Source organism: Lissotriton vulgaris, chromosome 12, assembly GCF_964263255.1.
Source record: "Lissotriton vulgaris chromosome 12, aLisVul1.2, whole genome shotgun sequence".
In the NCBI taxonomy this organism is placed as follows: Eukaryota; Metazoa; Chordata; class Amphibia; order Caudata; family Salamandridae; genus Lissotriton; species Lissotriton vulgaris.
Window position 1 is genome coordinate 749,404,764 of NC_141700.1, and position 18,426 is coordinate 749,423,189.

The following is an 18,426-nucleotide window of genomic DNA, read 5'->3' on the forward strand; positions in this document are numbered from 1 at the left end:
ATTGTTTGGCTAAAGATAATCAACCAAAACAAACAGTACAATCATTGAAAGAAAATCAAATCAAAAAGATTGTTTAAATAATAAAGAAACTCTCACTAACTAACTCATATTTTTATTTTAAACAAGATTACCTATGCCTGAATCTGCTGTAGAAGAGTAATGACAACACAGAGTAAGGTTAGGGTTTGTCTATAAGAACATTGTGTTGCCCCATATAAAAAGGAACATTGCTGGAGTTGTGTCACACTTCCTACAAAACTCCAGCAATGCATCAGTTTTGCGCCCACAGATATGTCAGTAATACTGACGTATCTATCTTTCCTTGCGACATGATGCGTCATACATTAAATATGATGCATCCATCATGTCACAGGGAGGGCGCACTGAGAAGTGACACATCGCTGTTTTTACGCAGCGATGCATCACATCTCGTTTGTTACTGCTACTTCTTGGGGTTTCACTTATGACATTGAAGCATCGAGTTGAAGGACAGAAAGCTTGGGGACACTGGATGTTCACAGGGTTTTAAACATTTGGATTGTGCTTTGCTGAAATGAGAGGTTGTCATTTTGAAGGAGGGACACACCATCTCGAAATGCATTGGGCACAGTGTACATTCTGCAACTGTCATGTTTTTTTGTTATGATGTTTGTGTAAATACACATAAAAATCATGTACACAAGCTGAAGTTATGCATTTGCCATATAAACTTTTTGGGGAGAAATTATTGGTTTTGGTGTGATAATTTGTGTCAAGCAACACTGTTGTAACAATTAATATTGTTTATTTGGTTAATGGTGGTGCAGGCCTTGTCCAGGTTGCCAAGACTTGGCCATTCTTAGTTTATCAAACACGTGATAGGCAGAACCTAAGAGGCAAAGAAAACGAATAGTGTGTAAGGGTTTATACTTGTTGAGAATGTGTAAATTGAAAATATAGGAGTGCACAATCTACTTTATACTTTTTTTTCTTCCTAGATCAATCACATTTAACATAGATTCCTTCATCTCCGAGAATCAATTGTCAATATTTAAGCTTCTTGCTTTACATCCTTTTTACCTTCTTACTCTGACCTGCATCCCGCCCCATCAGATATTCCTTTGTGTTTATCTCAGAATTAAACATGATGATGTAGCATTTGGGGAAGAATAAGCAGGAAACTAAGGATAAGCTGGAAGATAAGATAGCGAATATCTCCATTGCCACCATGTACTTGCCTCTAGTGCTGAGATAGGCTGGAATAAATGAAAGCCATACGCTGAGGAAAGCTAGCATGCTGAAGGTGATGAATTTGGCTTCGTTGAAGCTGTCAGGCAGCTTTCTAGCCAAGAAGGCCACAATGAAACTGATAGTGGCTAGAAAACCAAGATATCCCAGCATGCACCAGAAGGCAATGGGAGATCCTTCATTGCACTCAACTATTATCAGACCAGGATGAATGTGAATGTTATATTCTGGGAAGGGGGGAGCGATCACCAACCAAAGGACACAGAGAACTACCTGAACAAGAGTACCGGGAATAATGATCATATACAACAGTTGAGGTCCAACCCATCTTCTTAAGTTACTGTTTGGTTTGGTGGCTTTAAAGGCAAATACCACCATGAATGTTTTGGCCAAAATGCAAGAGACACAAAGTGCAAAGGTAATGCCAAAGGCTGCCTGCCTCAGGAGGCATTTCTGTTCTGTGGGGCAACCTATGAAAGTCAGCGGGCAGAAAAAGCACAAGGTGAGGCACATTAGCAGGAAGAAGCTGAGGTTAGTATTGTTTGCTTTCACGATGGGTGTGCTCCTGTAGCAAAAAAAGAGTGCCATAATGATAATAGGAATCACTGAAGATAAAATGCTGCTTGCTGCCAAAGTAGCGCCAAAGGAATCCTGATAGGAAAGAAAGTCAGTATTCTTTGGAATGCATTTATCTCTGTCATCATTGGACCACTGATCCCCAGGGCATGTAAAGCATTCACTGGAATCTAGACAAGGAAACATGAAGAAGTACATAAGAGTTTTTTCCTTAACATTTATAACATTTTAACTAGAGGGCACCCTTGGGCTGGGCGTCATACCTGTTAGGTTTGATATCTCCCCTAATCTGCATGGAACGCATTGAAAACAACAAACTGGCCATCCTGGTTTGATTGCTTCTCTGAATCCTTTTGGACAGATGGGAGAGCACACAGAGACTGGCACCTAGAAGGAGATAACAGGGCAATGGTTAACCGTAATGAATATGACGGGCTGAAGCAGTGATCAATATTGGTTTTGCAGCAAAACAGAGATATGCTCAAAAAAGAGTTTCTACAAAATATAGCAAAGCTCCAAAAGGATAAATCTTGTGGGCAGAATGTGAGTCTCTGGTATTAAACTGAAAAATATACTTATTTTCTCTACTCATAATGAGAAAAGTGTATTGCAAATCATGCTGGTTAACAGTCTATTGCAGAAGAGGACACCGATGGTGATACTATGAGACGAGTTAAGTAAGCTGTCACAGTTGATGCCTAGCATAACTATCTTACAAAGTTCATTTGATTTTGAAAACCATAGTTACAAAGGGAAAAATTCCTCATGGTTGCATTTTTGCCTGTTTGGCTTTCTCAATCAAGGAATGGACACTATTCCAATAAGATAGTAGCCTAAAACAAGGGTGAATGCTCTCCCAATATCTTTCTATGACAGACCATGAGATTTGATGGAAATTTTGGGCAGATCAGAGTATTCTGAGGCAAATCTGATCCAAGAATCTGACTCTGTTCCCTGAGTCAAAGTATGACTGTCCGGTGACCAGGTCTCCTTTTGTGAAGTAGAATCTATTAAAAACATCAAACTAGCCAAAGTAGTATATCACATTGAATTTGCAAAGGTGTGTTACTTAACTGATTGAAATCTACTTGCATTAAAAATACATTTATTTGATATTAAATTCTCCATAGTTGATCCTCCACGAAAACTCTGCGGCACAACTGATCAGTTTTTTGCATGAGGCATGCTCAAAATCTCTTTAGAATGCCAAAATGTATGTGACTAGGACATTTGAATATATTTCTTTTTGACTTATTACATATGCTTGAGAGGTGGTTTGGGGCTCATGTTAACCTCATAGTAATGTTTGTTTGGTGGGGCTTTTTCGAACAAAGCAGAAGGACAAATCTTCTAAGACTCACTTGTGCCCTCCGGTAATAATCTGAATTGAATCCCTCTCAAATATGAAAGTTACTTTTTTGCACCAATGCATCCTTTGACTGCTCAAGTAGGTCCTATTGTCTAAGACGATATTGGCACCCAAAAGTGCTCACTTGGCGTCTATTTGTATGGACAGCAGCAATGGTGGTATTGCACACTGAACTGCATGGCCAACATACACTAATGAGCATGCTTTTCCCTCTTGAAGTTCACTTCATGAAACGACCAGGTGTTGAGCTGCAAAGTGTATTCTCTGCATCTGAACAGTATGTCGATCTCCCACACCCCCAATCTCTAAACAGCACCCTAATGTGTGTATTATTCAGGAACCACAACATCATTGTAGGGGAAAGTAGCACCTTGATTTCCAGACATGGGTGATAACAAATATGATAAAGTTAGGAGGTGTGACAAATTTTCATTTGAAATTTGCTGATTCTTACCTGTGTGTGCTTTGTGTTCCATTGAATAGTGCTGGAATTGATCATAAGTGTTTTCCTTGTAGGTGAGCTGGAGTCATAGCTGCCCACGTTCACATGCCTGATGGCCCCTTTGGGATCCCTCTGCCAGTTTACAATGTCGTACCGAGCTGGGGGGTTACCATGTTCATCAAAGAATGCTTCTGTGTCTTCTCCTCTCAACCTCACTTTCTTGATGTAATAAAGAAGCTGGGAATAAAGTGGGTGTAAGCAGGGTCAGCGACTTCCTCTACATATCGTGCTATATTAAGGGAGCACTTTTGAACCACCATTCTTCTAATTCTATGATGGAAATCTTCATATGAATTGTGAATGTAAAAGAATAGTATAGCTTTACAAAATTTCCGAAATATACATGAAACCTCCCCTTCTTGGTATGTTAAGAAAGGTAAACATATAAAACTCAAAGCCCTGATTAAAAAAATACACCTCTCATACGTTTGATGGCAGTCTTAGAGCTCTCAGTGTGTGAGCACGGAGAAGGCGATGCAGCAAGCACAGATTTTAAGGACAAAGTTGATGCCTGAGTACCAAGGCGGAACAAAGCAGTTGAAGGACCAGGTGATCTGTTATTCAGTAGCTCTCATGTGCGTCAGGAGCATAGGCAGGGTGAGGGATCAGCAAAATATAAACTGCCCATGCACAGTTCAGAGGAGCCACCACAGCTCTGAATACATGGAGACCTCTAGTGCAATGGAGGACCGTTCACCAAGGGTAATTAGGCCTCTTGGTTTGCTAACATTTTAAAGCATCTCACCTACAAAAACCTCATCTGACAGATACCTTGTACTTGTAAGAGTCGACCAGTCATCATTTTCTCTGCTTAACGTTGCTCTACAATCAGCGGTTCCATGAGTAAATTCCACCATGTCACCCACATAGTTCATGACATCTGCTGGCTTCCCATCTCAACCTGTCTTCAAGTTTCAAGTTTATTTTATTTTTGCATAGTTTGTTAAATTCATTGCAACACAAAAAAATATTTCATTACAAACCCATAAAATCTCCAAAATTATAAAAAGATAAAACATTCTATTAAAAAGACTGTACATTAAAAGTTCAGATATAGGCAGACACTTGTTCAGGCAGGTTATATTCCGAAATGCATATCGCAATTATTTACATCTCGTAATTCTTGGATATAATACTTTGTTTATAAATGCATAGATAAATATTAAAAGTTAGTTTTCAGTCAGTATTTTTAATTTCCGGCAATTTCTTGGTGCATGCTGTAAAAAATGTTACCAAGGCACAGTTTAGTTGAGGATCACTTGGAGCAAGGCATGCCAGAACTGCTTGTCTCCTTGTTCGAATTCCCAGCTGGTTGAATTTTGCTTTTAATATTTGTTGACGTTCTTGTGAGAGTTGTTTACAGGAGCATAATAGATGCAACAGGTCTTCCGATGCTAATCCGTGTAGGTGGCATCTAGGGTCCGCCTTCTCCTTCAGCCAGGGTGGAGAATGTTGAGTACCAGGCAACAAGCCAAGTCTAAACTTCATAAACCTAATTTTTGAATACTTGGCGTAAACTGTGATAAAGTACTTCTGGACTGCTGGCTCACAGTACGTATTCAAAGTCAACCAGCCGTGAGACCTTTTTGCAAGTGAATCTTTATCCTCCAACCACGATAGATATTTGACCGATTTCCAGGTTAATTTCTTGAATATACCGGGGCTAGTGGAAGTTTCCCACAGCTGGTTCATCCCAGTTTTTTTAGTCCTTCTTTGAGATATTCCGCTGCAGGTGAGGTAATATATCTGCTTATCTCTTTCCACAGCTGTGCATTTAATGTCCCTGGAGCGGCTCTTCGAATTTTGTCCCACGTTATGATATATGCCCCATGTCTTGCCAGTGATTGCTTCTGGATACCAAACTCAAGACTTATTTGCAGGGGACGTGTATTTGGGCAGACTGAATATAATCCTAATCGTATTTGTAACTGTGGAGTCCAGTAATTTGGCGTCTCTTCCTTTCTGAGCTTCACTTCCATAAGTTATTGCAGGCAATAACTTTGCACGAATCACCTTGACTATAGGCAGAATCGACGGGCCAGTTAATTTGGAGTTCAAAGTTTTTAAAGAGATTGCCAAAGCGATACCTTTGCACCTGATACTGTTTCTTTGTGCAAGGACTTGACCTCCTTTGTCGATCTTTACACCCAGATATTTGTATTCCGTCGTACTCTCTATACGGGTATTACCCCAGTACCAAGTTGAGGACGTTTCCCTTTTTTTACTCACAGTGATGGTTTTAGTTTTGTCGAGATTTATTGTTAGGCCATTTTCCTTTGAGTAATCATGATTTGCATTTATAAGATGTTGAAGGCCTACTCTCGTTTTGCTGATCAAGACTATATCGTCTGCATATAGGAGACACGGTACTAAGATACCTCCCCGTTTTGGAGCATGCGAGTTGCAGGCGTTTGGTCTCGGTACAAGGTCAGCTACAAACAGATTGAAAAGTGTGGGGGCCAGAACGCAACCTTGCTTAAGCCCTTTGTCCGTTAGAATGCATCTCGACAAGTGTGTTCCATCGCCCAGCTTAATCTGGACCCAGGTGTTAGTATGCAGGCTTATCAGGAATGTTTAGAAGGGGTTGGGGGAGCCCCCAGTTGTAAAGTTTGGACCACAATCTGTTGCGTTTTACATGGTTGAAGGCTGCTTTATAATCAATAAAGCACAAATGTAGTGCGCACTTGACAGTTTGAATCTCACCTTCCACCTGTGAGCAAGGCCAATTGGGGCCGAAACGTTAGGTGAATGGAAGGAATCTGCGCTGCAAGATGTTGAAATAAATGCCGTTTTTCCAGTAATGGGCCTCTGCTTTCTTGATATATATATAGGGAGAGCACTTGCTTGTTAAATGGCAGAATATTAAAACTGCACTGCCCACCATATTACGTGTGATGGCGTCCTAATTCCTGGAGTAAGGAGTTACAGTTGGAGGGAGAAAGAGGTCCGCAACCAACAGAAGCCGTGTCGAGGGCGGCTGGGATTTGTTTTCATATATATATATATATATATATATATATATATATATATATATATATATATATATATATATATATATATATATATATATATATATATATATATATATATATATATATATATATATATATATATATTATATATGTAGATATATATATATATATATATATATATAAATAGATATATATAATATATATATAGCGAGAGAGAGATTCATAGATTTTGAACTTGAGAATAAAAAATCTTTACTTACCTATTTGTGCTTACCTTCTCAATATATGTTGGGCACACTATATTTGTGTCCTAGATATTCTGACAGACAATCATCCTGAATATTTCCCTGAATTACTCATAAATCTCTCCACTCTAAGACACTGAATTATTTCTCTAGCCAACTTGATGTATCAGGTGGACTCTGACAACTACATATTGCAAAGACACTTCTGTTGGAATTAATTTTCTGAAGTAAGAAAACATTTTTGTAACCAATCCTTCACTGGATACACATCAGACCTGTGGTATTCAGTTCCACCCATTAAAAGGACAAACCTGTTCTTTTAAATCTTTAATAGCAAACTGAAAAAAACTATTATTCATGCAATAATGTCTAACTTAACTAATTGCCTCTCTTCGCGACTCAGACACCCGTGAACTTGACTTGCTTTGGTGTATAGATCATGTCCTAAAGGTCCTAATGTAGTTTTCAAACAATGTAATTGATTGAAAAGAATGTTCATTTAACCATGGATAGATGCACCAATGTATCATACACACAGAGGGAGTAGTTCCTCTGGGAAGGGACAAGCATTGAGGTGCCGGCCTGATGAGGAGCTTCCAATGATGGAGCATCACACGCTACCAGGTGTTTGAAGGAACTTTGATCTAACCACACGGATTCCCCATGATCTGGATGGCTTGATTATTGATTCCATTAGAAAAAAGACCAACCTTGTCCCTTCCCTGAGGAACTACCCCCTATGTGTGTATGATTCATTGATTCTGGAGGAGTGTGGGTGTATGACCCCGTTAAATATCTCTCATCGTCCCCTCTTCATTACTGACAGATGCACCAATGCAAATCATACCTTTCACTGGAAACGTCCTTTACGAAGCAACTTTTAGCTCACAGTGCTATTACAACGCAGACTTTAAAACGCATTCCATTATAACGCATTACACTGGGGGGCGCTCTAGGATAGGGAATAGTTTTAATTTACTATCCAACACCTTCCCTAGTGTCCACGGGGACTGGTGTTGGAATAGTAAATTAAAATATTCACTATCCAACACCCCTTAGTGTAATGCGTTGTCATGGAATGCGTTTTAAAACTTGCGTTGTCACAGCATGCATGCTAAAAGCATGCGTTGTAACAACGTACATCCCCTTTCACTGCTCAATTTCATGTTGTAAATACATTGAACATTTTAAGATGTATATATTTATATATCAGTAACTTATCTCATCAATATACTATGTGAATATCTTCTTTTTGTTTATATATCGAATCTCTGTGAAGTGCTTTTCCTTTCCTTTGGTATATTACATGCTACACCACATCTTAAATAAATATACATTATTTAAACAACTGTCAAAATAACAGGCTCACTCCATCTGGATCCTGGCATTCCACCCATTGCAACTTAAATATTGTCTTCGATTTTCATTATTTACTTATCTCACTTTTTACAGTGTAGTGGCTCTCGTTTTCCACAGAACTAAATTCCAAGGTTAGTATGTCGAAAATAGCAGTTTAGTATGCTAGGGCTGATGTTCAAAGATGAATTATAATATACTTATTGCTCAGATATTGAAAGAGAAAGGAGGACAATTAAAAAAACCAAATGGAAAAACTCTATGCAATGACAATAAGTCCCAGTATGTATTCCCACAATTTGTGAGAGCTTGGAACTCAGAATCTATATGAAGATCTACCTTTTTTTCTAGACACCTACCTTTTTTCCAGAACACTCTCTCTAAATAGGAACATCTTCACTCAAACATTATACCTCCTTGTAAAGGATACTTATGAGATGTTTTGGCTCATGTCCATTTTCAGTGCTCCTTTGCTTTACACCCAGGTTGTTGTTTACAGATACCCTTATACACATACATTCAGCTAGTTTCTTCCAAATATTACATTTTATAAGGCAGCACACTTGAAATATTCAAACAAGCCAGTGCCTAAATTTTTCTCAAGCAAATTTTTCTACCTCTAATGTAAGATCCTATTGCAGCATAAATTAAAAGTTTAAAAATAGTAGCAACAGTACTTCTCATTTCAGCTCCAATCTCATTTGAGACAGAGATGGTGCCAGCTTTGGTGCTTCTACCAATAATATGTTCAGAGAATTTGAAGTTCATAAAGACATAGGCATGATCAAAATCTTGGGCAAAAAATTTAATTTTTTGCAAAAGTTGCTTCTTATCCTTGGAATACAGTATATTTTCCCTGGGCAAAATAGATGCAAACATAACAGTTAAACTAGCATGCATCAATTGTTTTAAATCTTTGTTTAGCTCTCACAGCAAACAGGAATTAGTCTTGAGACAAATATTCATCAGAATTATACATCAGCAAATATGCCCTAACATATATAATTATTGACAGTCACAGATGGTTTTCCCAGCATAATGCTGATCTCCTCTTATACTCTTTCTATGAAAATCTGAATATGGCTTCAATCCCATATTCAATCGCAAGCATAGCCTGTGGATTACCATGCAGCATAGAGCTTTTACTTGGACTAATCTTACATCATAGAGCCGGAGACTGTAATTCCTACTCAGCACCCTAAAATGAACCAGCGTACAAAAACATTAACTGAGACTCCCCTTGACAGAACCAGGACACCCCATACTGCTTATATGTATTAGCCTGCCCCAGAAATGTACCTTGAGGATATATACATCATCAAGTGATGGAAATGTAAAGTTCATCATAGCAAATGTATACTGCTCTGTATTTACTTACATTTATGATGTTTTAGTAGTGGCTATTTTAGTCACCACATTTTTGTAGAGTGATATTTACATCCACAGTATTCTGACATACAAGGCCAATTTTTTATATTGAACATTTCCCAAGATATTGGGCAATTTAAAATGACTGGCTGCTCCTTATCATAATTTTAGTTTTTTTGTAAAACTGAGGAAAATAGAGTCTTTAACCCAGCTCAGAGGGAAAGTCACTCAGGTAAAAGTTGTAGGGGAGGTGACTATCAGCCATATTCATCAATCTCCCGTTTTGCGAGGCCCTAATAGCGAATTATAGCGATTCGCTATTAAGGACTCACAAAACGGGATTCATGTAGGATTAGCAAAAATTATTGCGATTCCTACTGATTCCTTATTTGCGATTAGCAAATTGCTAATCGCAAATAAGGAAAAACTCCCCATTCATTCCTATGGGCCAAAAGGCCCATAGGAATGAATGGGGAGTATTCCATATTTGCGATTAGCAATTTGCTAATCGCAAATAAGATTGCGATTTGAAGGGTGCCAGGGGTGTCCAAAGGACACCCTGTAGCACCCCTCAAATGTACATTTGAACAGGTGTTGCGCACACACATGTCCAGAGGACATGTGTGTGTGCAACATGCAAAAGAAAAAAATGCACAAAAGTGCTTTTTAATCGTTTATTGCAATTTACCACAAAGTCAGATTTTGTGGTAAATTGCGACCAAATATTGCGATTTCGCAATTTCTAATAGGGTGATGAATTGCATTTAAGGAATCTCTATTAGAGATTCCTTAAATCCAATTCCTCGCAAATATGCGAGCTCGCAAATAGCGATTTTTGCATTTGGGATGATGAATCCCAAATGCAAAAATCGCACTCGCAAACGTCCAGATTGACAGAATCTGGCCATTTGCGAGCGCTATTCAGGTTCATGAATATGGCTGATAGTCATTTGAACCACGTCATGCCAATTGAATAAATTAGATACTTATACTATTAAAGCCTATGCTATTTCTGGTTGCCTGATCCCAGACTAACTAAGCCACATGTGTTCTTCACAGGATAGGTAAAAGTGTACATAATTGTGGTGGAACTATATGTGCTATTCCCTCTTCTCTTCCTCACATAAAAATGAGATTTCCTTATAATATACTATAAATTAAAACATACCTGCCATGGGTGGAAGTCTGAGATATTTGCACAACTCTTTTGAATGAAAGGGCCGTCACCCTTTATGCACATTGTCAGATCGTTTAAAGCCAGTGCTGTGGCATAAACTGCTCTGTAGATATTGTGGGAGGCTCTAACGTCCACAGGGCTGCTGATTGAAAGGCTTTCTAGTTTCTCATCCCCAGTGCATTTCTTGGTTTCATTGTCCTTCATCGCGAATGAGTCCTCAACTGACCACTGACAGACAAAGGCTTCTTCCCAGAACCTTCTAACAAAGATGTCCTCTGGAGTTTTAGAGGGGTGGATTCTCATAAAGAACTCTTGAAAGCCCACCATATCTCCACTGTACATCGCAAATCCTATGGTGCTGGCTAGGATTTCTGAGTATTTCTCAAATGGGAAGAGTAAAGATGCTGACCAGGCTTCGCTGGCAATCCAGGTCTTCCCAGTTACATTTTGTCTCACCAGCTCATCTAAGAGAGGAATCAGGAACGCAATAGAGGAAAAGATAACAACGGCAGTGGCTGCTGAGTTTTTGATAACTTGGGCAATATGAAAAGCATTTTTGTCCACTCTGCTTAAAAGAATGTTCTCAGTGAAGGCCACACAATCCCCATTCTTGGTTATAGCTTGTTGCACAATTTGACTACCCAGCTGCCCATAGGTGTCATCTGTGGCTACAATGCCCACCCAAGTCCATCCAAAATGTGTTACTAATTGGGCAAGTCCTCTGGACTGGAATTCATCACTAGGGATGGTGCGGAAAAAGGAAGGGAATTGGTTCCGGTCACTTAGTATTGGACTTGTTGAAAGAGAACTGACCTTTCCGAAAGTAGAAAAATACAACACACAGTTTAACACAAGATTACTTCAAATGCACACAGTCTAAAAAATAACTGTATCCTAAACCTATACTCAAACTAGATACCTTACAGAAAACACAAAAGAAGAAACTTTGACAAGGTACTGCAAGTGGTAATATCAACTGAAGGTGAGGCAGGCATATTAATTAGAGCAGTGGAGGAACTCCAGCTTAAGTACAAATTGATGCATGTCTTTGGAATCCATTATAATAAATTAGCGATAAAGAAAAAGACAAACTGCTGATAGTGCAACATTGCAAAGAGTTAAATATTATTTGAGCCATTCATTCGGCTTGTTCAAAGTACAGTACAGAAGCCATATTGTCTAACAAATTTATGTAACCCCTTTTACCTGTGATGCAGCACTGTACTATAATCGAAATCCCAAAAAGGACTACATCCTAAAGTTTCATCACGGGGGCGTGGCCAAGATGGCGGGCTGAGAGGACGCACTTGCTGTGAGCTCCCGAGCCCCTGGAAACCCTGCACCGCTCCACACCGCTGATCTCCCCCGGATCGAGCGGAAAACGCACCCAGTGCTCCCCGTGGTGGTGTGGAACAGTCCGCAGCCCTTAGTTACCCTGCCGCGGCGGCAGAGCCGCTAGAGAACCAGCCGAGGCAGTGGCCGCCAGAGGACTTGCCGAGAGGCCCGGGGACCCCCCGATCCCGAGGCCTTGGTATCCCGACGAGGGGAGCCTGTAGCACGGGGCGGACCAACAGATTGCGCACGACTCGATACCGCAATCGTCCCCGGTGGGTGCTGGGGCGGCCTTCCTCGGCGGAGCGGAGCTGCATTGACGGTGGAAGCGGAGGCGGAGACGACAGGAAGTAACGACGCAAGCCCAGGGATCGGGAAGGCCGCGGGGCCTGCACCACGTGGCCAGGCCCGGAACCCCTCCTCTGACCGCTGCTGGGCGCTGCCAGGCCCCCCGGCGCCCTCGATCCCCTTCGCGACCTCCGGCTCCGGCTGCCGCACAATCTGCGAGCTTGGCCCCCGGCTGTGCGATACTCGAGTGGACCAGTGGGGAAAGACTGCCACGATCCCCGGAAATGGGCCTAGCCGGAATCATCGGATGTGGTTTTGGGGGCGATCACTGGAGAGACTGTTTGGAGAGGCCCTAGATGTACTGGTAGACCCTGACCTCCGCATCGGGCAGCGCAACACAAAGTCTGGGAGTTGAGACTACGCCAGTTCGGCGCTAGTTCCCCGAGCCGGAATGAGCGGCCATTTTGGACGGGTGCGGAGCGGTTGCATCGACCCTCATCCGAGGTGTGCGAGGGCACCTCACTGGGAGTGATCCCACGTCGGCACGAGCTGTGTGACCTGCCACCCACTGCTGGACCGCGGCCCCGGCCTGTAGCACCTCCTCACCACGGCCCGCGGGCTTTCGTGATCCCCGCCTCTCCGCAATGTCGAATGCCAGGAGGCAGAGGAAGGGCGATCGAACTTTGCCGGACATGCTGGGACGAGGCGCTCCAAGGCAAGACAGGAACCAGCCCACCCGAGCCCCCCAACTAGCTCACGGGGTGCTGAAGGTGGGGAACCCCCGGTGACTAGATCGTTCCTGGAGTCCCTGTTCAGCTCTTTGAGGGAGGACTTTCAGGCCTTGAAGCAGGAGGTGGCCGGGGAGGTCCGGGAAGTCCGGAGAGAGGTGGACTCCCTGGGAGAGTGAGTGAACACTGTGGAGGCGGCTGGCCACTCCAGGGACGAGGAAATCACCCACCTGCAACAGGAGGTCCTGAGGCTGAGGGACCAACAGATCGATCTACAAGCCCGTGCCGAAGAACTTGAAAACAGGTCCAGGCGGAACAACATCAGGGTCCGAGGAGTTCCATCCAACGAGGAGGGTGAAGACGCGGCCGCCTACTTAGGAGCCCTGTTCCGTGAGATACTGGGAGAGTCTGAAGACTTCCCGATTCGGATCGACAGAGCACACAGAGTTGGCCGGCCTCGCAGGGCTTCGGCGCCTCCTCCGGACATTTTGGCCTTCTTACCAGATTTCCCCTTGAAGGAGCGGATTCTCCGTGAGGCACGGCGGCAACAGCCTTTCCGCTTCAGAGACCACCCGGTGGCTCTCTACCAGGACCTGTCCGCGATAACACTGCAGAAACGGAAGGCCTTTTAGATTGCTACGGACTTCTTGAGGGAACACGACACGCAGTACTCGTGGGGGCATCCCTTCCGCCTGATTTTTCAATGGAATGGCACTTTGCACCAGCTCCGGTCCCTCCAAGATGTATGCGGGGTGCTAGGAATCACTGCATCGGACACGGACACCCCGGCGCCTCGTCGCAGACGGAGCACGCGAGATGGCTGGCAGCTGGTCGGGGAACGGCGATCCCCGCCGCCCGCGAGGCCTGACTCGCCTACAATTCGGGCAGAAATGTCTAGCGCCATACAGGAGGCCTCCAGGACTACGGCGAATGGCAATGTGGCCTTGACGGCCTGAACTTGCTCCGGGGGGAATCTGCAGTAGCCTATCTTCATCGCAGGTGCGGGGGTTCCAGGGGTGGGGGGTGGCGGGGGTGCTGGTGGTGGTGGCTGGACGTTCACTCAAACGACTTTCCACAGCCTTGTCCGCTAAGGACCGGACTGGGACAATGGCGTATTTTGAATGGTTTGGGGAGAGGGGGGTGGGCAGGGGAGTTGGACGGGCAAGTTTGGGGTTTGGGGGTTCACTGGGAGGCAGGGGAGGAGGGGGGAGTGTGGGGTTCCAGGGAAGGGGGGGTTCACACAGTTGGGGGTTCGGAGACTGTACTGTGCTGCGGGGTGGTTTGCTTTCACTGTGCGCTGGAGCCGCTTGCTGTGGCCTTTGAGTTTCGTCCGGTGGGCCTTGCCCGCCTTGGTGAGCGTTTCTGGTATTCCCCTCACTGATGGCCCTTAAGATTGTTACCTTGAATGTGAAGGGGCTGAATAACCCGGTTAAACGACGGGCTGTACTGTCCCTCCTGGAGGACTCACAGGCAGACATTTGTCTTCTGCAGGAGACCCATCTGCTGGCTAATGACTGTCACAGGCTGCGGACCCCAAAGTTCCCCACGCAGCTTTTCTCTTCCTGCGCTTCCAAGACGGCAGGGGTAGCGCTCATGATATCTAGGAGGTTCAAGGGGGAGGTTCTGCAAAAGGTAGCGGAACAGAAGGGGAGGCTCTTGGCGTATAGAATCAAGGCAGGAGGTCTGGTGTTTACTATAGGCTCCATATATAGCCCCAATGATCATCAGGATCAGTTTCTACACAGGGCACTGGAAGACGTGACGTCCACTCCTGATAGACACATTGTGATTGGGGGGGACTTGAATGTGGTCTTTGATGCATCCCTGGACAGGTCGGTGCAGAGGCGCCTACAATCGGGAGAGCTTTCGGGCTCGGTTCGTACCCGTTTGGAGGAGCTTGATATGCACGACAAGTGGCGCCGCCTCCACCCCGCGACCCGCGCATACTCCTATTATTCCCACGCCCACAAATCATATGCAAGGTTAGATCATCTCTTGGTGACGGGCCCGATGTACGAACTGGCCTCGAGCGCCGACATGGGGGTCCTGTCTCTCTCAGATCATGCCCCGGTGGAAGGCACTTTCCGACTGCCTCCGGTGTCTCCCTCGAGAGGGGTCTGGCGCCTCAGGGACACTCTGCTGCACAAGCAATCGGTGGTGAAACAGATCCGTGAATCCATAGAGGAATTTCAACGTATTAATGACAACGACGACACCACCCGCGCGACGCAATGGGCCGCCTTGAAGGCTGTGCTCCGTGGTGAGTTTATTGCCATCTCCTCGGCGGAGAACAAAGATCGCCAGCTTAAGAAGGATGAACTTACCCGCCAGGTGCGGGAGCTAGAACAGGTGCATCAACGGACGGGAGCCCCTCGTGTCTGGAGGCAACTGAAGGCCGCCAGGAAACTCCTGTCCGCGCTTGACATGGACAGAGCGGAGTACGCAGTACTTCGCCTGAAACATAAGTACTACACCGGCGGAGACAGGTGCGGCCGGCTTCTGGCGCGCAAACTCAGGGTACAGCACCAGCAGCATCGGGTGAGGGAACTAGCGGTCCCCACTGGAGGGACGGTCACGGAGGATGGACGGATCGCGGAAGTTTTTGGTGGTTACTATGCTGACCTCTACGCCGGCGTTCCCCTCTCAGCGCGAGCTGAAGCAGACTATCTAGAGTCGGTGTCGCTCCCGTCCCTGACGCCGGATCAGGCCCAACATCTTGAGCGGGAGATTCGGATTGAGGAGGTGGTCACGGCGATCTCCCGACTCAAAAACGGGAAGGCCCCGGGACCTGACGGTTTTATCCCTCTCTTCTATAAGACCTTTTGTCAGGATCTCGCACCATTTTTGACGCACCTATTTAACACGTTCTATGAGCCGGGCGCTATCCCCCCGGAATTCCTTCAGGCTACGGTATCAGTGATTCCAAAACCGGGCAAGGATCAGACTGCTTGCGGGTCCTACCGACCGATTTCACTTTTGAATACAGACCTGAAGATTTTCACCAGTATCCTAGCGGCACGTCTGGCACTCCACCTCCTGGGTATGGTTGATCCGGATCAGGCCGGGTTTGTACCGGGCCGGCAGACTGTCGACAACACTAAAAGGGTGACCCATATACTGGAGAAGGCCTCGCGGATACCCGGGGAACGCATGCTCCTTTCCATTGACGCGGAGAAGGCGTTTGATAGAGTGCATTGGCCCTATTTGTAGAAGGTCTTGGGCAAATTTGGCATAGGCGAGAAGTTCAGGCACCTGGTGTTCAATTGCTATCGATTCCCATCCGCGGTAGTGAGGGTGAACGGACGCAGCTCGCAGCACTTCCCAATAGAGAGAGCCACCAGACAAGGGTGCCCACTGTCACCATTGCTTTTCGCTATTTATATGGAGCCGTTCGCACAAAGAGTTTGCCAGAACCCCAACGTCACAGGTGTCCGTATGGGGGAGTTCCATCACGCCCTTAGTCTCTACACGGACGACGTGATATTGACGCTCGACGATCCTAGGAGGTCATTGCCTGCTTGTATTGCAGAACTGGAAACCTTTGCGACCGTAGCGGGTTTCAAGGTAAACCTTGGGAAGTCGGCCGCCCTTGACATTTCGCTGTCCGGCGCCACCAGGACTGACTTACAGAGGCTTTTTCCTCTGAGCTGGTCTAAGGACCGGGTACCCTATTTGGGGATTCTCTAGCGCCCTCTCTTCCTGCTATGGTCACGGCCAACTATACGGCTTTAAGTACAAAGATCAAAGAGGAACTGGCCCGCTGGGACAGGGGCACATTGTCGTTGCTGGGGAGAGTGGCCGCTGTGAAAATGACCCTCCTGCCGCAAGTCCTGTACCTATTTCGAGCTCTCCCGCTGCAACCCCCCAAGGGATGGCTAGCACAGACTCAGTCTGCTATCACACGCTTTGTGTGGCAGGGCCGTAAGCCTAGGATCGAGAGAACCATAGCCACGCTGGCGCCTGAGTCTGGTGGCCTTGGGATACCGGACCTGCATAAGTACTTTCAAGCTGCTCAACTGCGCTACTTAGTGGAATGGAGCCGGTGGGAATCGGACAAACACTGGTTGTTTCAGGACCAGGCGGTGGCGGGCAGGACACTACAGGAGGTGCCATTCCTGGGGAGGGCCCACTGCCCCCCAACCTCTATGCGTCCTTTGTAACACGGGTCCCGCTCCGAGTGTGGGACTCCGTGTCCACCAAGCATGACCTTACCACTTTTCCCTCTCCTTTCAGGCCAATAGTTGGTAACCCGGACTTTGGCCCAGGTATGGAGCCGGGAGCCTATGAACTCTGGCGAGCGGCCTGCTGCTCCGCCTTATTTCATATGTATGGCCCGGAGGGTGCGGTTTCCTTCCAGGACTTGCAGTGGGACTACGGCCTTCCCGAGACGGAGCGCATGCGATATATGCAGGCGCGCCACGCTACAGCCGCAGGTGCGAGCATCGGCGGACCGGAAGCTCACAGCATATGAGCGTTGGCTGGTAACTCGCTCATCGGACCCCAAGCTTATTTCTGACCTTTACAAGATGTTGCAACCTCCCCCCTTTCACATCTACAATCCCGGGAGGGAGCGGTGGGAACGAGAACTTGGACGAGCGTTGAGCCACACTGATTGGGACCACATTTCTTACTGGGCGCGACACTCTGCCTACCACACTGGGCTCACGGAGACTTTCACAAAAATTACGACTTATTGGTATCGCACCCCCAAGAAACTACATGAAATGGACCACTCAATACCCAAGACATGCTGGCGCAACTGCGGCCAGACTGGCACACTCACTCATATACTATGGGGCTGTCCCCTGCTGACTCCTTACTGGGAGGAGGTACTGAATGAGATTGACCAGTGCTTTGAGATTGAATTACCCCGCTTCCCCGCCTATGTTCTACTGGGCTTGCCAAATGGTTTAATGTACCCACTAAGGTCTAAGAGAGGTAGGCAGATAGCGATCGCCCTAGGATCGGCAGTACAGAACATACTCATTCACTGGCGCACTACCACACCTCCTACTGTTGTTGGCTGGCTACAAAGATTGTGGCATGTCCTAGGCATGGAAAAGCTGTCCCTGGTGGTGGCGGGGGAGGTGGACACTTTTGAAGAGCTGTGGGCGCCATTTCACACATTGTTAAGATCAGAATTCAAGGAAATCACTTGCCCTAGATATCTCAGATTGTTACGGCTGACGCCGCCGCCAGATCCGCCAGCCTGAGCTGGCCAAGTAGGCAGCTAGAGGAAGGGATGGACACCATGCTGCCACAGTGAGAAGGCGGAAGGTTGATGGC

General features: G+C 45.6%; 1 protein-coding gene across 1 annotated transcript in view; it reads right to left on the reverse strand.

Annotated features, from left to right (window-relative positions):
- Window positions 1-791: 791 nt before the first annotated feature.
- LOC147678573 (vomeronasal type-2 receptor 26-like) overlaps window positions 792-18,426 on the reverse strand; it is a 54,755-nt gene continuing 37,120 nt past the window's right edge. Inside the window, exons 2-5 of the mRNA XM_086945701.1 lie at window positions 3,627-3,851; window positions 2,067-2,190; window positions 1,068-1,973; window positions 792-868 (exon numbers count right to left, since the gene is read on the reverse strand). Coding sequence (XP_086801827.1) covers window positions 792-868; window positions 1,068-1,973; window positions 2,067-2,190; window positions 3,627-3,851 — 1,332 coding nt within the window. The remainder of the gene's footprint in view (window positions 869-1,067; window positions 1,974-2,066; window positions 2,191-3,626; window positions 3,852-18,426) is intronic.